Here is a 20828-nt window from a genome sequence, read left to right as displayed (position 1 = left end):
AATAGATCTTGTTTGGCAAATGTTTGTTTTCAGCAGTTTGGACATGGTCATGTTTTTTTTTATTTAAAACTATAGCCACTATACACCGTAAAGTTCGAACATGGTGGCTACTCAGTTTGTTGATCTGGAATGTTCTTGTTGGAATGGATTATTTGGCTTATTCCAAACAAATAATGACTCAAATATATTCAGAAAAATAAAATGGGCCTTTACAAGTCAAATGAGATCAAAATAAGCCAAACTCAAATTAAATGTTCTCTATAATAATTTGTTTCTTGTTTCGTTTGTTGCGGTAGAGGACTCTGGCTTGATGGTGTCTTCCAGCTATGGCTTGCATACCTGATTCAAATTAATTAGATGGGGAGGATCTTGAAAAGAAAAACTGGCTCTAACAGACATGATTCACCTATTCTCCACCATCTTTGCTCTCTCTCCATGACATTAAAGCTGTGAAAGCTTCTTACTTCTCTGCAGCTCCTCAGCCAGCTCCTCCTGCTTCATTCTCCTCAGGAAGAGCAGTGTGATATTTAGAAAAGCCTCTGTGCTGCTCCTCCTCTGCTCTTCCTCCACACCGTCCACCTCCTCCTCATCCTCCCTCGGACTCTCTGAGCATTCTGCCTCATCTGGACTCAGAACCCTCTGGAACCTTCTCAGCTCCTCCTTCACAAAGGTGACGATGTTCTCCTCAAGCAGCTGGAACAGAATAATATACATATTAAACCTTCATACTAAAATCTGCAGACAAAATCAAAGACAAAACACAAAATCAAATACATCTTACAGAGAGTGAAAGCCCGCACTGATCTAAAGAGTGCAGCATGGAGATTCAACATGATCTCACAAATAATTATGAAATAGAAATGTTAACCCAAAGCGCAAAACCTTCTAGTTTCACAACAATGGTTCTAAAATTGTTGAATGTGAATGTCACTTTCTGCCTCAATCCACAGCTACTTCCTTGTTACCGAGCTGGGCGTGGCCACCGAGTCGCCCCAGTAGCGAGTTGTGAGAGCCTCGTCCTCGCCTCATCTCCGGCCTGCCTGGGCCCCGACCTCTAGCGGCCAAACAACCGTTACTTTTAATTTTGATGGCGTTTTTGTGAACCTAGAACATCTTTGGGCTGTGGATGTTACTATGTCACAATTCTTTGTGAGAGCTGAATGTTTTATCTGATACTCCCCAAGCAGAAAATTATAATCATGACACTAGTCCCCTGTAGGGGTGGGAATCGCTGAGTAGCTCACGATACGATATCATCACGATACTTGGCCCTCGATAACGATATTATCACGATACAGCGATACTGCGATAATCGATATATTGGAAGACGATACATCACGATACCTGTGTAACTGAAGAGAAAAAAATACCCCTAAAAGGCAAGAAGCAGGTATTATGGTCCCTATCGTTGCATCGGCGCTGTTTCTAGGCCGAGCGGCTGGCGCAGCTCAAATCAGTGGGCGTGGACCAGCGCACTTGATATCGTCGTGCTGGCGCTAGACGCAGCCTCAACCATTACAACCACGCCTTTTAAGCGTAAAATTATGCACCGTCATGCTCATTGGATAACTGCAATAAACGAATCGCACGCTTGCCTTTTTAGCTCCAATTCCAGTGATCCCGCAAAACCAGACGAAAGCCAAACGCTCTGCCCCCCCCCTCCCTTCATCCAGTCTGTCTGTCTGCATTATAGGCTATTATTCCATATTATTATGCTTCTCAAACCAATCTAACTGCAGTTTCAATACTGCAAGCATGTAAATACGCTACACTATAGCAAGATCAAAGTGAAAATAATGTACTAAACGCATCAGCTAGAAAAATATAGCTTATTAGATTGGTGAAAGTTTGTCCAGAAAGATATCGTTTTCTCTCCCCTGCTGCAGGTAGAATGATGCACATAAATATACCCTACATTATGTAAAGTCATTGCATAAATGTGTTTTTATTGTAAAACTAAATGTCAAGTAGGGCCAAGTTATTGGAGCGGACATCACAGTATAGCACATCACAGAAGCGCGTTCCGCTGTCACTTATCTAAATCACGTTAAACACACAAGGGGTATATATAGGCTCAAGAGGACATATATGTTTCACATAAGCCACTTTCACACATGAACTCCGGATCAGGTCAGGGTTGCCCCCCACTGAGCCTGCCCCGGATGATAGGTGAAGTGTACCCTTTCACACATGAGGCATGTTGCATTCACACATGAGTAGCACCTCCGCAGAGTTTGTAAAGTAGAGAGGGGGCGGGCGGCGGGGGTGGGCGAATTTGGGCATGACCACACAGTTGTGAAAACTAAAAATACATAATGGGCGATAACTGCCTAACGTTCACGGCATATAATCGTTTGCGCATAACGTTAGTAAGTAATTAATTAAACAACCCTACAACTCACGCCCAGATGCATCGATTTCCTCGAGTCGCAAGCAGTACAAACAAAACAGGTCTTTGCTATGTTCAGTCCTAAAATGCCTCAAACCTACTAGAATTATACAGAATACAGGTAGCTAGACGTTTTTACCTTCAAAATAAAATAAATGTTGTATTACTTAGTAACAAAAAATCAGAATGTCGACTCACTACTAGGGGTGTCACGATACACTCAGTTCACGATACGATACGTATCACGATACTGGGTTCACGATAACGATACGATACGATACGATTTTAACAATATTTTTTTAAACTTGAATAATGACAATATATGACTGGAAAAGTAGTATTTTATTTGAAATGCACAAATACAAAACATGCTGTTGTGGGAAATTGTTATTACAATAACAACTAGAAAAAACATGAGATTGGAGATAAGGCTTATCTTGAAATAGAATGAGTTACACCGTCACTTAGATTTACTTTGAACTAAAAGGTTTCTCAGCAGTATAAATTCTCATTATGCATCTTCAGTTTTTCTTCAAACTCAAACAACAAGACTTTTCTTAGTCTATTTTTTATGCATCTTCAGTTTTTCCTGTCAAGTAAACAGTTTTGCCAGAAACTCAATTGAATGGTTTCTCTCCTGTATAACTTCTCATGTGTCTCTTCAGAGACTTGTTCAACTGAACTACTTTCCACACATTGAACTTCAACAAACAAAGACGTTTCTTTGTCTACTTTTGGAAAAAAAAAAAAAAATAAAAAAAAAAAAATCACGATATGAGATTTCATCTCAACGATACATATCGTGACGTTTTACTATCGCGAAATTTCGTGGGACGATATATTGTGACACCCCTACTCACTACGGGTTAAAATTGACTTTTCGAAGGGAGCAGATATTCTTCCAGTTTATCTCCGTTCTGTATCTTTCGAAACACACACAAAAAAACATTACACGTGCATTTACTTTATTTAATTGCCATTATTGCGAAGGTTATACCCGGAAGTTTTCGTTTTATACTGCCTGACTTGACGCTACTTGGAATTTGCGCGAACGCTGTGTAAACGTTAAATCAAAGACATGAACGCAACCAGATCCAGATACCCTACCTAGCGATGTCCAATACTGGGAAGCGGGACGACCCTCGCGTCCAAAAATGCTTATTAAATGTGTGTGCTGTGCGAAGCAGACATTAAATCAGATCAGAGCCATGAGCCTTTCAATCCAGCAATCCGCAACATGTTGGCTGTCGCACACGGAGCAGTTTTGAGCTTCATTTGAAAACCAAATGGCATGTGTTTTTTGCTCGCTCATTCACATCGACTATTTATATAATAAAAATCTGTCACGATCGTCTCTGTCCTCATGCACTCACGAGCTCACGGAGCTCTGGAGGGGGGGGGGGGGGACACAATACGCTTCTGCGACTACGGCTGGGGGTACACTTCCCTCCGTCTAGGACGAGGCTCCGCGGGAGCGCGCATGAGCTGCATGCAGACATTCACACATGACAGCCAGCCGTATGGCCTCTAGATAACTCCTGAATTCCAAACATGTGTGAAAGCAGCTATAGGGTGGTGTTTCATTTCGATGTTTTATTTGGTCCAATATTGAAATGTTCTACAATTGCAGGTTGTCTTACCATTACACATTATTTTAGATCTACCTTTTATATCTATTTCGGCTCATTTGGTTGCTATTTAGTAGCGAAATGGAGGACCCAATTGCATGCTGGGAGTGGACATTCACAGGCAGTAAACTTACAACTGCTATTTCCTATGGGAAGCTGGGTGCTGCTATGTGTTGTGTCTGTTTGAGCGAGGGAGTCAGAGAGAGAGAGAGAAGGGTGACTCAGAGGCAGAAGAGCACTGGCGCACTGAATAGGCCTGGTTTCAGAGAGAGACAGAGAAGGGTGACAGGGGAGAGGCACAAGTGCACTGGCGCACTGAATAGGCCTGGTTTTCAAAGGCGCAAAGCGCTAAATTTACGGCAGGTGCGAAGATAGCAGTACGCCGGTATTTAAGGCCGACACGCCCACTTTGGCCCATTCTGGGACTGCGCCACGCCCATTCGGCCTAAAGCGCATTTGGCAGCGTAAAGCCATATTGATATCGTCCCAAAACAGGCGCAAGGCACGTTTTTTTGCGTTTAAGGCCCGTTTTAGCGCCGAAGGCTTGTGGGAGAATAGGGCCCTATGTATTTATTAGCCGAATTGACATGAACTCTCTGAGTTCACTCACTCACTCATACCATTTTCGATACCACGGAGGAAAAGTTACACATTAAGTCTTTTTTATTATTATTATTAAAACAAGAACACCTATATAACCTACCTACCTATATAATTTCTAAAAGTAGATATTAATGATCAAACATTTCCATTCATCTAGCCTACAGTATTTATGTTTTTGTTTCAACTACAAACATAAATAAACGTCAACTTGAAACTATGTTTCAACTACCACACACAGCATAATATTTTAGCCTGTTTATTAAAAAAATAAAAAATAATAATAATAATTAATAAACATATCGATACTTGGTGCCAGTGTATCGATAACGTATCGCAAGTGGAAATATCGCGATACCGTGAGTATCGATATTTTGTCCCACCCCTAGTCCCCAGATAATTTACTTAATTTATAGAAATCCATCTTTCTTTCTCATTCTTAGTACTTATTAGGATTTTGCTTACATTATTGCAGGACTGGAGGTGTACCGCTGCAGTGAAAGTACTGACATCATATTTGGGGGACAAGTTACCAAATAGTTACAAAGTTAAGCGAGAGAGCCGACGCAGGTGATACTGATTCAGGACGCCGAAGTGACACCGGGAGCTATGATGGTCACACACGACACGAAGCCACGGTTTCTTGAGGACAGCACATCAACAATAGGATATCTGATCAACTACATGCAACACTATCACTATTACCAAGCATCCTTTAAATGAAAACCAGAACAAGCAACATGGTCCACCTCAAGCAGACGCCACAGAGCTGTGTATCACCAAGCCAACCGTGCCCCGATTCAGAGCCACGCCACGACAGATAGCGGGGAAGATCAAGAAGAAGATAAAGACCAGTGAATTAATGGACTGTAATCTTTACCCTGCCTAAACAGAGATAACTCATAGACAAGCCCCTACAATTTGCATACCGCCCCAACAGGAGCACAGCGGATGCAATCGCCCACATCCTCGCCCACCTCCTCCCCACTGACCATCAGCATAGGAGCGCCACAGGGCTGTGTCTCGACATTTGGCCTGAGGCCCAAAATCCTCAGGGACTTCTACAGAGGCACCATTGAGAGTCTGCTGACCAACTGTTTCACTCACTACCTGCTACGGGAACTGTACCACCATGGACCACAAGGAGCTGAGAAGGGTGAGGCGCGTGTCCCAGCACGTGACAGGATGTGAGCTGCAGAAACTGCAGGAACTGTACAATCAGCGGTGCCTCAGGAAGTCCCACACACACACACACACACACACAATAGTGCAGTGGTTCCCAACCTTAGGGTCGCGACCCTAAGTGGGGTCGCCTAGAATTCAAATAGGGTCAAATTAAATTTCTTCTTTTTTTCTTCTTTTTTTTTTACATCACACACAATTTAATACACTGCTAAAAAAAAGGAACACTTTGAAAACACATCAGATCTTAATGGGGGGAAATCATGCTGGATATCTTTCCTGACATGGACTGGGTAATGTGTAAAGGATGCCACATTGTTTGGAAAGTAAAATAATCAACCTGCACTAGAGGAGCAACAATGAGACGACCCCCAAAACAGGAATGGTTTTACAGGTGGAGGCAACTGACATGTTTTCCCTCCTCATCTTTTCTGACTGATTTTTCACTAGTTTTGCATTTGGCTACAGAGGTCAGTGTCATTACTGGCAGCATGGTGCGCTACCTGGACCCTACAGAGGTCAGTGTCACTACTGGCACCATGGTGCGCTACCTGGACCCTACAGAGGTCAGTGTCACTACTGGCAGCATGGTGCGCTACCTGGACCCTACAGAGGTTGCACATCCAACTCCTCCAGGATGGCACATCAATATGTGCCATTTACAGGTTTGCTGTGTCTCCCAGCACAGTCTCAAGAGCATGGAGGATATTCCAGGAGACAGGCAGTTACTCTAGGAGAGCTGGACAGGGCCGTAGAAGGTCCTTAACCCATCAGCAGGACCGGTATCTGCTCCTCTGTGCAAGGAGGAACAGGATGAGCACTGCCAGAGCCTTACAAAATGACCTCCAGCAGCCCACTGGTGTGAATGTCTCTGACCAAACAATCAGGGTGGCCTGAGGGCCCGACTTCCTGTAGTGTGCCCTGTGCTCACTGCCCTGAGGGCCCGACATCCTGTAGTGTGTCCTGTGCTCACTGCCCTGAGGGCCCGACGTCCTGTAGTGTGCCCTGTGCTCACTGCCCTCAGGAACCGACGTCCTGTAGTGTGCCCTGTGCTCACTGCCCTGAGGGCCCGACGTCCTGTAGTGTGTCCTGTGCTCACTGCCCTGAGGGCCTGACGTCCTGTAGTGTGCCCTGTGCTCACTGCCCTGAGGGCCCGACATCCTGTAGTGTGCCCTGTGCTCACTGCCCTGAGGGCCCGACATCCTGTAGTGTGCCCTGTGGTCACTGCCCTGATTGCCCGACGTCCTGTAGTGTGCCCTGTGCTCACTGCCCTGAGGGCCCAACGTCCTGTAGTGTGCCCTGTGCTAACTGCCTTGAGGGCCCGACATCCTGTAGTGTGCCCTGTGCTCACTTCCCTGAGGGCCCGACGTCCTGTAGTGTGCCCTGTGCTCACTGCCCTGAGAGCCTGACGTCCTGTAGTGTGTCCTGTGCTCACTGCCCTGAGGGCCCGACGTCCTGTAGTGTGCCCTGTGCTCACTGCCCTGAGGGCCCGACATCCTGTAGTGTGCCCTGTGCTCACTGCCCTGAGGGCCCAACGTCCTGTAGTGTGCCCTGTGCTCACTGCCCTGATCGCCCGACGTCCTGTAGTGTGCCCTGTGCTCACTGCCCTGAGGGCCCGACGTCCTGTAGTGTGCCCTGTGCTCACTGCCCTGAGGGCCCGACGTCCTGTAGTGTGCCCTATGCTCACTGCCCTGAGGGCCCGACGTCCTGTAGTGTGCCCTGTGCTCACTGCCCCCGACGTCCTGTAGTGTGCCCTGTGCTCACTGCCCTGAGCGCCCGACATCCTGTAGTGTGCCCTGTGCTCACTGCCCTGAGGGCCCGACGTCCTGTAGTGTGCCCTGTGCTCACTGCCCTGAGGGCCCGACGTCCTGTAGTGTGCCCTGTGCTCACTGCCCTGAGGGCCCGACGTCCTGTAGTGTGCCCTGTGCTCACTGCCCTGAGGGCCTGACGTCCTGTAGTGTGCCCTATGCTCACTGGTCCGACACTGGTGCCCTGTGCTTTTCACAGATGAGAGCAGGTTCAACCTGAGCACATGTGACAGATGTGAAAGAGTCTGGAGACGCCACAAAGCAAGTCAATAGTATCTGGCAACATCGAAATGACTCTATTTAGCTGATTGATGGATAGTTTCCCATTCGGTTCCTCTGTTTTGGCCGCTTCTTCCAGTTCACTTTTGGGACATGGAAGAATTGTCTCCAGCACAGTGCTGTTGATGAGAGAGGGGAAATCCTCTGTGGTGACACATCGCGAGCTTTGCTGTCTTGCTGGTTGCACCTCTGTCTGCTCCCCTCTCTCTCTCTCCTCGCCTGCTCACATGGAGACGACTCTATATCCTACATGAATATTATTCTCCGGGGCGTACGAGCAGGCGAGGAACACGCCTATATGGAGGTTTGCGCCGAGGTGACGGCAAGCACAGCAGGGCAACACGCCCACAATTAGTGTTGCGTGTGGCGCTATTCGGGCACAAAACGTGCGCTAACGCAAAATTCCCGCCTTTACGCCGATAGAGCCCTTCCACTGACAAGTAGACACTTTTGGACACTTTTTTATATTTATTCTATGCTACTCTATTTTAATACTTTATTACTTCTACTTAATTACTTTTATTATTTTACTGTTTGCCTTAATTGCCCTTTACATAGTTTACACTGTTTGCCCTAGTTAACTGTTGCCTTATTGCCTTATTTGTTGTTTGCTGTGATTTTGTACGTACCAACCTTATGTAACGGAGCCCACAGCATAATAATTTCACACGTGTCTACTTGTACAATGGAGTGACAATACAAATCTTGAAACTTGATTTGCAAACACATAAGTAAGTTTCACTCTCACGTCAGTACACTAGGGGTAGGGATTTCAACTTACAGCTAATGGTAAGGGACATTGTTTGTTTAAGCCTTAGTGATGATTAGGTTAGGCATAACTTAGTAACTCCTAATCGTAACAACTAGTCGTGACACCGTAGCCTTTGTCCTTTTTGTAACAGGTTGATTTCAGTTGATGGTGAAGAACAAGGTGTGTTTGTGTGTAGCTGAAGTCAAAGGTGTTGTTACTCCTTTACACACCATGAATATGGAGTCCAGGTCTGTTTGATGCTCCTGGGCAGTCGGACCACTGGAAACCTCTGACCGCTCCTGGTCGACTCTGTTGAGAAGACATGATGTATTAGGTCATACAGGGTGCACACACGCTCTCTTCTGCTGCATCTTGATAGAAACATTATGAACATTGTGAAGGTATCTGTGTTTTTATGAAGAAGAAGATATGAAGAACAATTTCATGTTTTCATTAATCCTAAAATACAGAGAAAATAATTACTTATTTTCAGAAGGATGTTTCGGCCGCATGAAGGACCGAGCCTCCGTTGTTCGCTGTTTCGCTACCCCTGACCAGCCAATCAGAGTGATTTCTGTCACCAATGATCCAACGCCAATTCAAAGCCGCCGACAAAGCCAACTAGTGTCAACGGTCCGGGACACACCGCAAATACTAGAGCTATCTATCTATCTATCTATCTATCTATCTATCTATCTATCTATCTATCTATCTATCTATCTATCTATCTCTCTATCTCTCTATCTCTCTATCTATCTATCTATGTATCTATCTATCTATCTATCTATCTCTGATGACTGTGAATCTGACAACAGTATACAATAAATATAGATGCATAAAGGAGACAGAGTGTGCAACACATTTTTCTACTTAAGTTCACTCCCAGTGGTCGGCACCTTACCACAACCTTTGGCGTGCGACTGTGTGTTACTTTTCCTTTGATGTGAATCTGACAACAGCATCTGAAATAAATACCTTTGATCAGTAGACTGCTGTCCATCTTTGAAGTTAAAAGGCTGAGACATAGAGTGGTCACTCTTCATGGACACACAGCTGGGCTCAGGGGAGTCTGCTCTCTCCTGCTGCATCCTGAGAGAAACACATTATGGACATTTATTGTGAAGGTATGTGTGTCTTTATGAAGAAGACAGTTTCATGTTTTTCATTCTTGTTTATGTTCCAGGGCCGAATAATATGGTATCTGCTGAAACCATAACTGACAACTTCAGTGTTGCACTGTCCCATTCAGCAGATCAACCGTTTGTTTGTCTTGCAGATTATAATACGCAGCCTTCAACTAACCTGAGGTTTTACTTCGTTTCGAACTCAAGCTCTCACTAGTGCCTACAACGCTGCGACGCAGCCCTATGGAAGACTGTCATTTTGCTCCAAAATTACTTTTAATTAAAACCGACCAGCCACCCGTAGGTGGCGTGGTACCCCCTGGGGCTGACACGGATCCACGTGACTACGTCACGTCCTGTCAGCCCAGGGATAATCACTTACGCTTTCTTCCAGCCGCTGAGAAGACGTGTTTTCTATAGCTCCGCGGTTAACTCTGAGTTAGCTCTCTTACATAGCTTTAGATACTAGGCTCGTTCCGGCTGATTTGCCCACCTCAAGAGGTTTGCGTGGACGGGATAAAGCAGGCTTCGGGGACCCGACCCTGTACCCTCCACCAGCGGCGTCGGAACAAGTCATCTAAAAGCTAAGAGTATCTGCCTTAGGTAACTGTTTATTGCTACCGCCGTGTAGTTCTGCTGCTACCGCCGTGTAGTGGTTATTGCTGCCGCTGTGTAGCTTTGCTTCGCTCCCCTGGCTGGGGCAGCGTTTTCGTTTGAGGGCCGAATTAGGTCCGCGCTCAAAACTGTTAAGCTAGGTTGCATACGTGCTGTTAGCTTACAGTGTAGCACTAGAGCAATAGGCTAGCCAGCCTGGTTTTTGCGGATAAGCTAGCGTGCACCCGTGTCGTTAGCGCCCGTTTGCTTGTTTTAGGCGCCGGCTATATTGTCAGAGCGCGCACGTTACTCCAGGAGTAACGTTAAATAGATAGTTAGCAAGTTGCTCAGTGCAGCTAGCTTGGACTAGCTTGTAGCACTCCAGCTATCTGGCTGCGTCCCCAGACAGGGTAACGACTACCTCTGTGTAGGGCGCGCGGTAAGCGAGAGTAGTAGCTAGAAGCCATGCTCTTCAGTTAGCTAGATAGCTAGCTTGCTACCCGTGCAGCCAGTATCTAGTGTTGTAGCACTCCAGCTTCTTACCGTCGCAGGCTATTGCTTACATGGTAACCCCGTTATTCCTGTTAGCAGAGAGAGGGGGGAACAGCTAGGTGCTGTGTTAGCTGTGAGGCTACGCTGGCCGGTTACGACCGGCACAATGAAAATGATGTGTGCACTGCCTAAGGGCATGAGCACGCTGCACAGGCGTTGCTGGGACCTACATACGGCTTGTAGTGTAGATTTTACTGGCGCCGGCCCCTAAGGGGGCACTCTAAGATTTAGCTGAGCGAGTACGCTAGCTAAAAGTTGTTTTGACTTGCTTGTCTGCTAAGTGTTGCGTGCAAATAGCATCTACTAGATTGTAACTCCCTCTGAGGAGTTTCTTCTGAGATTGACTAGCTTCGCGGGCCGCTGGCCTCTGCCTGCGGTCACGCTTGCTTCCCCGTGTTACTCAGGGTAGAGACTCGCTGCACCGGCTTGTACGCAGGCTTGTGTTAGCGCACGCTTGTCTCTCAGTGCTTACGCTAGCTTAGCTAGTGGCTGGTTCACACCTGTTCTCGCGGGTTAACAGGTTGTGGGTATTGTTGCCCCCCCGTCGGGCTGGGCTATTGCCGCTTACGTTACCGTTGCACGCGCACGTTTGCTAGCCTCCGGGTTGCTTACTGTCTAGCCTGTGCTTCTTGTTAGCCTGCTAGCCTGCTTAAACGGTACTCCCGCTAACAGGGTGCGGGCCGCGGGAGCTTGCTATTAGTGATTAGCTTCCGGCTTTCTCTTGCTACTAGCAGGGAAAGTCAGCGAGGGGATGGGCTGTGTGTATCACTGCATTGGCCGAGTATAACCGGCACGTTAAGTGCGTGTTCTGCCTTGAGCATGAGCACGCTGCACAGGCGCCTTGAACCCGCGGTCTTGCAGCTGCTGGGCTAGCCCAGGGCCGCAGCTAAGCTCTTGAGAGCTGACCAAGGTCCGCTCTCAAAAGAGTGTGAAAGCTAGCTTGCATACGTGCAGATAGCATTAGTACTGTTTAGCACAGAACTATAGTAAGGTTGCAGATAGCTGGCGTGCACCCGTGCAGTTAGTATCTGTGTGCTAAGTACATTGGGCGCGAGCTACCTCCGCTACAATAGACGTACCGCCCCGTGCTGGCGCTACGCGTCCAGCAGGGGTTACAGCTCGCCAAGGTCTGGGCTCAGTGCCAGCCTTTGGCTGGTAGCTCTAAGGACAAGCCCACCGCCCTTGGTGCCCAAGGCCCGGGGTGGTTGGGAGCTCTCCATGGGTCGCACTCCCTTGTTGGGGCGCCCCCTACAAGTGCAGGTAGCCTGGCAGGGGGCAAGCCCACCGGTTGGCTCACCAAGGCTGGGCTCAGTTCCAGCCTGCGGCTTGTAGCTTTAGACCCACCGTCCTCGGTGCCCAAGGCCCGAGTTCGGTCGGGAGCTCGCCCAGGGTCTCAAACCCATTATCAAGGCTCGCCTTGGTCCATGGCTACGGCCTGGCCTCGGCTAGAGGCTCCTAGGACAGCCCACCATCAATGGCGCCGACGGCCCATTGCTGGTCGGGAGCTCGCCTGGGGGCCGCACTGTCGGACAAGTCCACGTGCGGCCGGTCTCGAGAAGGAACGTTACCTCCGCAGTCCCCCCAGCCTGCGAAAGTCGCACGGCTGGGGGGGGGGGGGCTACTTCGATACAACAGCGCGTCAGTAGGCGGAGCTTGCGTAAGAAGTTCTACCCCAGCATGCACAGCTTCTACGGAACTGACCATGCGGCGGGGGTCGCTCTACAGTTTGCCCCGCACCCACGTTCGACGGGACCCCCGATCCGGCCGTGGAGGGGGAGGCCATGGACATACTCCACAAGGAGGTTATTCGTTCCTTGCCAGAGGGGCGATTCGCTCGGTTCCCAAGGCAGATGTGCGCTTGGGTTTTCTACCACAGGTACTTATCGTACCCAAGAAGGACGGCTCCATGCGTCCAAAATTGGACCTTCGACATCTAAACAAGACGCTGAGCTAGTCCCGTTCCGAATGCTCTCTTCCCCGCCTATTCAACGAGTTGAGACAGGGGGATTTCTTACTTCCGGGGATCTGAAAGGTGCGTTCTTCCATGTCCACGTGGTCAGGAGACACAGAAAATACCTGAGGTTCTCCTTCCGGGGGAAGGCTTACGAGTTCTGTGTCTTGCCATTCGGCATGTCTTGAGCCCGCGAACCCTCACGGTGTGCGTGGAGACAGCCTTGGCTCCCCTCCGCGCGAGGGGGATCCGCGTCTTCCTATATCTCGACAACGTTCGCTTAGCGGCCGACTCGAGGGTCCGTGCCACGGAACATACACCGGCATATCACCGGCAAACCTTAGGGTGTTTGGTGAACTGGCAGAAGAGTGGCCTCGTCCCAGCGCAGGCGGCGACTAGGGATGTTCATTTTGAAAATTTTCCAAAATCGATAATTGGTGAAAATTAACGATCAATTATCGATTATCGATTTTATTAATACTTAGAAAATTTTCAATTTTTTTTCAATTTTTTTTCAATTTTTTTTTTAACAAAATGAATGCCTATGGCAGAAAATACGAAAGACAACGTGTTCTCCTCAATGAACTCTTTATTTCAATGTGTCTCCTCTCCAACACTGCTGTCCCCGGTGCTGCCACTGCTGTCCCCGGTGAATTTCCCATGTTTAAAACAGTTTTGTTGGCACAAAGGCCCGTGCCCAGCCAGAAAACTAGAGACTATATGAAGCTCCACCTCACGTTAGTCGGCTGTGCAATGGAGTGGGGCGAGGAGGAACGAATTCCACCCAAACCTAGTCAAATTTTTTTTTTTTTTTTTTTTTTTTTTTTTTTTTTAATAATTAAAAAATCGATCCAAATGCCACAGGATCGATTCCAATCCTTAACGATCAATTATCGATTTTCGATAATTGATGAACATCCCTAGCGGCGACCTTCCTGGGGCTCGAGCTAGACTTCCTGCGAGCCTTTCGCCAGAGCGACAGGCTCGCACGGTTCGGACAGCAAGCCAAGGACGTTAGGTCTGTGCCCTCGGTGTCAGTGCATCAGTGCACAGTGATGTTGGGCCTGATGGTCTCAGCACTGCATGTGCTCCTGCTGGGGAGGCTACACATGCTCCCGTGGTCCAAATATGGGCCCTGGCCATATGGGCGGACCCCCGTTACCTCTCGAGAGGTACTCGGTGGGGCCCTGTCCCGCTCAGGATGGTGATTCGCACAGACGCCTCCCTCTGGGGAGGGGGTGCGATTTGCGGGCATTTTTCGGCGAACGGCCGGTGGGAGGCTCAGGAGCTTCGCCACATAAACGTGCTAGAGCTGAAGGCGATTCGCCGGGCTCTGCTTCAGGACAAGCACACCATCAATGGCGCCGTGGGCCCATTGTTGGTTGGGAGCTCTCTTGGGGACCGCACTGCCGGACAAGTCCGCGTGCGGCCAGACTCGAAAGAGAACGTTGCCTCCGCAGTCCCCCCAGCCTGCGGAGGTAACACTTCCAGCGGCTCACACATGGGCACCATGTGCTGATTCGCTCGGACAATATGGCAGCGATCGCCCACCTGAACAAACAGGGCGGTGTGCGGTCGGGGGCGCTGAACCATAGCGGGGATTCACCTGTGGGTGTATCCCCGTCTCCTTTCAGTGTCAGCGGTCTATCTGCCGGGACGGCGGAGTTACGACCGGCCTGCTGTCTCGAGGCAATCCCCGTTATACGGAGTGGTGCCTCCACCCTCGGGTGACGGAACAGGTTTGGGCCAGGTTTGGTCGCGCCTGCGTCGATCTCTTGCATCGCGGCGTGCGACACACTGCCCACTGTGGTTCTCGATCCAGGAGGACAGCCCCCGTTAGGTCATGACGCGCTGAAAGCGCACGGGTGGCTGAGGGAGGGGCTCTATGCGTTTCCCCCGACCCCCCTGATCCGTCAGGTGTTGGACAGGGTGAGGGAACAGCGCCTCCGGCTCGTTTTAGTCTGTTTTGGCCCAGGCAGACATGGTTTGCGGACCTGGTCTCCCTGGCGCAAGATCCGCCCTGGGCGTTGCCGGTACGGGCCGATCTCCTATCCCAGGCAGAGGGGGAGGTGTTCCACCCCTCCCCAGGCAGGTGGAAGCTAGCGGTCTGGCTCCTGAACGGGACCAGTTGCTAGCACAGGGCTTGCCCGACAATGTGGTGCGCACTATTCAGAGTGCTAGGGCTGCTAAAAATCGACCCGCACTCAGTACGCGTACAAGTGGCGGGTTTTTTCGCGATGGTGCACAAGTAAGGGTGTGGATCCAGTGAACTGCAGCGTGCGCCCAGTTCTCTGTTTCCTTCAAAGCTTGCTTGACGCGGGCCAGTCCCCGCAGTCGCTTAAGGTGTACGTAGCCGCGATTTCGGCTTGCCACATGGGGATTGAAGGGACCCCCGTGGGGGTGTGCCCTTTGGTCTCGCGCTTCATGAAGGGGGCGCGTAAACTGCGCCCGCCGTTGCGGTGCGTTTTTCCCAAATGGGACCTGGTTACGGTGCTGGACGGGCTAACGGGTCATCCGTTTGAGCCCTTGGACTCCGCCGATTTAAAGGTTCTGTCCTTAAAGACCGCGCTGCTGCTGGCCTTATCGTCAGGAAAGAGAGTCGGTGACCTGATTGCCCTCTCGGTGCAGCAGGCCTGTATGGTTTTTGGGGACGATGGGCGCAGGGTTACGTTGCGACCTAACCCGGCGTACCAGCCCAAGAATATTAATGCCAGCTATAGGTCTATGGTTATAGACTTATCAGCATTCTGTCCCCCGCCGTTCAGTTCGGGTGAGAAGAGACGTTTGCACATGCTTTGCCCCGTAAGGGCGCTCTCGGCCTATGTGGCCAGGACGCGTTCATTACGATCAGATCAGCTGTTGGTTTGCTTTGGGCAAAGGGCCCAGGGCGGACCCCTTTCCAAGGATCGCTTATCGCACTGGATAGTGGAGGCAATCGCGTTGGCATACTCTGCCGTGGGCAAGGTTCCCCCGGAGGGTATCAAGGCGCATTCGACGCGAGGTGTTGCGACATCCTCTGCGTTGTTGCGTGGTGTGTCGGTGGAGGACATGTGTGCCGCGGCCTCATGGTCCTCTCATCACACTTTTGTCAGGTACTACAGTCTCGACGTGTCCGGTTCGCAGTTCGCGCACGCGGTGCTGTCGGTGGCAAGAAAGTAGTATCATTGCCACTCTAATATGTCATTCGGTTAGGCATAAACGTTGCCATTTGGCCGTGGTTCACCGGTGCCTTTCGGGTCGCCCTGTGGGTGCTCCCGGCAGCAAGGTCGGTTGAATTGAGGCACTAGTGAGAGCTTGAGTTCGAAACGAAGTAAAACGTTAGGGTTGTGCTACAACCCAGGTTTTACGAGTGAGAACGAGAGCTCTCACTACCCAGCCTTGCTGTGTCTATGTGTCACGGGGTGCGTCGGATCTCAGCGGGCTGGAAGAAATTAGAGTGATTATCCCTGGGCTGACAGGATGTGACGTAGTCACGTGGATCCGTGTCAGCCCCAGGGGGTACCACGCCACCTACGGGTGGCTGGTCGGTTTTAATGAAAAGTAATTTTGGAGCAAAATGACAGTCTTCCATAGGGCTGCGTCGCAGCGTTGTAGGCACTAGTGAGAGCTCTCGTTCTCACTTGTAAAACCTGGGTTGTAGCACAACCCTAACGATTTTTATTGTGAAAAGAAAGAGATTTTTGAGAGAGAAGAGAAGAGAAGAAGAGACGAAATGAGTGAAACAGAGCAGAGCTGTGTGTGTGTGTGTGTGTGTGTGTGTGTGTGTGTGTGTGTGTGTGTGTGTGTGTGTGTGTGTGTTTGTGTGTGTGGGGCATCTAGACTGGCCAGTGGAGCGTGACATAGGGCTGCATCCCCCAAAAGTTGTATCACCCTGAACTCTCTCGCCCTATGACCTATGCATGTTTTTCACGCATACCCCTGCGTCGCCCACTGCCGGAGCCTGTCGGACTACCCCCATTGACTATGAATGGAGCACGGAAGGTCAATGCGAGCGTCAGATTGTGTCTGAATGAGCCCTAAGTCTTCTGTTTCGGGATTCTACTCAACCTCCTACAATTTGCTTATAAATGGCACAGGGGGACAGAGGACACGCCTCTCACTATGATGGACCAATAGCCAGACACCTACAACAATCAAAAGCATTTTGAATTTGGATTCTAACACTATGCAAATTGACACACATTTAGAACGACTTTTTAAGATGAACATGAATGGTGGCCTCAAGAGAGTTTTTACTATTTTACTATTCAGATGAGCTTGTGTTACAGTGGGGCACTACAAGGATGCGTGTTGCCACCATTTCTGTTATGCGCTTACAGAAGCCTTACACCAATGAAATGACTGTTCAGAATCAGAATCACTTTTGATTTGATGTGAAATGGTCTGTGTTCTGGGCAGTTCAAAGCAGCGTACTCCCCCAGTTTGAAGTCCATCAAACAAATGGTTCTTGAGATAAACCCCTTTTTGTGTTGACACGATGCTGAATTGCACAAAATTCGGCACTGCACTCCATCAGGTCCACCGAAGCCAGGGGCATTTTCTGCCTTAGGCCAACAGCAAAGTTGAGGAGTGAGAGGGGATGACATGCGGCAAAGGACCTCGGGTCGGATTTGAACCCACGTCGGCCGCACGAAGGACCGAGCCTCCGTCGTGTGCTGTTTTGTTACCCCTGACCTAGACTCAGCCCTCAGTCTTAATCCGTTTCACTCCTGTAAGACTGAGAATATTACTATTTAAATCTTTGCATAACGTTAGGTGGCGCTGTTGGAAGCCTTGCATCGGAGAACCAATCATGAGTGTTGTGGGTGGGCCTGCTTTCTGGGGGCAGTTCTCATGCAGAACCGGTGTCTCGCAAAACATCGTCGCATTTGCGGAGAAACATATTAATCACTTAGTAACAAACATAACCTGTTAATAGGACGTGTTTCATCCGGCCCCGGCGGCTAGAGGTCTTTCCCCCAGCGATAAACCCGACTCCAGAGGCTAACGTTACAGAGCCTGCTGATGACTTCACAGTAGCAAGCGGACCACTTCCCCCGTAGGAAAAAATATTGTAAAATAAACCACAGCTATCAATTTTGTTTGGAGCATATCAGCTTCATGCTCTGTGTTAGGACTATGATAAATGGCATTGCCGCTACCAAATAAAATTCTAATAATAAATGTAGGCATGTCTGCTGCCGGCGGTTCTCGCCGGGCTCGGAGACACAGTTTCTGACAGTGAAATTCCCAGACGTTTGGTGGCGCAGCTCACCAAACGTCTGGGAGCCGAGACTACCCCTGACCAGCCAATCAGAGTGATTTCTGTCACCAATGACCCAACGCCAATTCAAAGCTGCGGACAAAGCCAACTAGTGTCAACGGTGCAGGACACACCGCAAATACTAGAGCTATCTATCTATCTATCTATCTATCTATCTATCTATTTATCTATCTATCTATCTACTGTATCTATCTATCTATCTATCTATCTATCTATCTATATCTATCTATCTATCTATCTATCTATCTATCTATCTCTGATGACTGTGAATCTGACAACAGTATACAATAAATATAGATGCATAAAGGAGCCAGAGTGTGCATCGCATTTTTCGACTTAAGTTCACTCCCAGTGGTCGGCACCTTACCACAACCTTTGGTGTGCGACTGTGTGTTACTTTTCCTTTGATGTGAATCTGACAACAGCATCTGAAATAAATACCTTTGATCAGTAGACTGCTGTCCATCTTTGAAGTTAAAAGGCTGAGACATAGAGTGGTCACTCTTCATGGACACACAGCTGGGCTCAGGGGAGTCTGCTCTCTCCTGCTGGATCCTGAGAGAAACATTATGGACATTTATTGTGAAGGTATGTGTGTCTTTATGAAGAAGACAGTTTCATGTTTTTCATTCTTGTTTATGTTCCAGGGCCGAATAATATGGTATCTGCTGAAACCATAACTGACAACTTCAGTGTTGCGCTGTCCCATTCAGCAGATCAACTGTGTGTTTGTCTTCCAGATTTTAATACACAGCCTTCAACTAACCTGAGGATTTTTATTGTGAAGAGAAAGAGAACAGATATACAGCTGCGATTTTTGAGAGAGAAGAGAAGAGAAGAGAAGAGAAGAAGAGACGAAATGAGTGAAACAGAGCAGAGCTGTGTGTGTGTGTGTGTGTGTGTGTGTGTGTGTGTGTGTGTGTGTGTGTGTGTGTGTGTGTGTGTGTGTGTGTGTGTGGCATCTAGACTGGCCAGTGGAGCGTGACATAGGGCTGCATCCCCCAAAAGTTGGATCGCCCTGAACTCTCTCGCCGTACGACCGCGTGTTTTTCACACATACCCCTGCGTCGCCCACTGCCGGAGCCTGTCGAGCGTCAGATTGTGTCTGAATGAGCCCTAAGTCTTCTGTTTCGAGAATCTACTCAACCTCCTACAATTTGCTTATCAATGGCACAGGGGGACAGAGGACACGCCTCTCACTATGATGGACCAATAGCCAGACACCTACAACAATCAAAAGCATTTTGAATTTGGATTCTAACACTATGCAAATTGACACACATTTAGAACGACTTTTTAAGATGAACATGAATGGTGGCCTCAAGAGAGTTTTTACTATTTTACTATTCAGATGAGCTTGTGTTACAGTGGTGCGCCACAAGGCTGCGTGTTGCCACCATTTCTGTTTTGCGCTTACACCAATGAAATGACTGTTCAGAATCACTTTTGATTTGATGTGAAATGTTTAAATATGCTGATGATATGGTCTTGGTTGTCTTCACAATACCACACATGAGGATGCTTACTCCAGCCAGGTCACTATACTGTACTGCAGGATGCTTACTCCAGCCAGGTCACTATACTGTACTGCAGGATGCTTACTCCAGCCAGGTCACTGTACTGCAGGATGCTTACTCCAGCCAGGTCACTATACTGTAGGATGCTTACTCCAGCCAGGTCACTATACTGCAGGACTGGTGTCGGGGAAGTGATCTGGAAATGAATGTGGCCAAAACAAAATAACTCATAATACAAATAAAACTACGGGGGAACCAGTATCACTCATGTCATACTCAATAACCAGCCTGTAGAACAAGTCCAACACAAGTAGCTAGGCACAGTTATTGCAATTCACAGAAACAACTGCAATATATTTGACAGTGCCGTACACAGAAAGGCTAAACAGATAACTGCAGATACCTCACACCCTCTACAGGCTAAACATCAGATAAGTGCAGATACATCACACCCTCTACAGGCTAAACATCAGATAAGTGCAGATACATCACACCCTCTACAGTCTAAACATCAGATAAGTGCAGATACCTCACACCCTCTACAGGCTAAACAGATAAGTGCAGATACCTCACACCCTCTACAGGCTAAACAGATAAGTGCAGATACCTCACACCCTCTACAGGCTAAACAGATAAGTGCAGATACCTCACACCCTCTACAGGCTAAACAGATAAGTGCAGATACCTCACACCCTCTACAGGCTAAACAGATAAGTTCAGATACATCACACCCTCTACAGGCTAAACAGATAAGTGCAGATACCTCACACCCTCTACAGGCTAAACAGATAAGTGCAGATACCTCAAACCCTCTACAGCAGTGGTTCCCAACCTTTTTACACCAAGTACCACCTGAGAAAGTAGTTGGCTCTCCAAGTACCACCATATGACCGACGTTAAAATACAGTCTATTCAGCCAGGCCCGTAGCCATAGTTTGAGAAATACCGAGGTCATTTTAGCGCGGTGTGGGGGGACCAGGGGGGGCTGTGCACCCCCGGATAGAAAATTTTGTCCATTTTAAAGTAAAATGCTTCAATCTGGTGCACTTTGAGAGCAAAATGAAGAGGCTAGATCTATAAAGAACTACATACATCATGTTAGATTAATATCCTCTTTACTGTGCTGTTGCTTTAAAATGATACAAAAAATAAATGTCTCCCCATATGATATAATTTATATTCTGCATACA

General features: G+C 48.5%; 1 protein-coding gene across 1 annotated transcript in view; it reads right to left on the bottom strand.

Annotated features, from left to right (window-relative positions):
- Positions 1-20828, bottom strand: part of LOC310775921 (NLR family CARD domain-containing protein 3-like) — an 88377-nt gene that overhangs the window by 52972 nt on the left and 14577 nt on the right. The window contains exons 3-6 of the mRNA XM_083636043.1: positions 18563-18676; positions 9613-9726; positions 8868-8946; positions 465-693 (exon numbers count right to left, since the gene is read on the bottom strand). Of these exons, the coding sequence (XP_083492169.1) occupies positions 465-693; positions 8868-8946; positions 9613-9726; positions 18563-18676 (536 nt within the window). The remainder of the gene's footprint in view (positions 1-464; positions 694-8867; positions 8947-9612; positions 9727-18562; positions 18677-20828) is intronic.

This window comes from Poromitra crassiceps (assembly GCF_964638095.1).
Source record: "Poromitra crassiceps genome assembly, chromosome: 4".
Taxonomy (NCBI): Eukaryota; Metazoa; Chordata; class Actinopteri; order Beryciformes; family Melamphaidae; genus Poromitra; species Poromitra crassiceps.
Note: the sequence above shows the minus strand (reverse complement) of the source record. Positions and strands in the feature narration are given on the sequence as shown.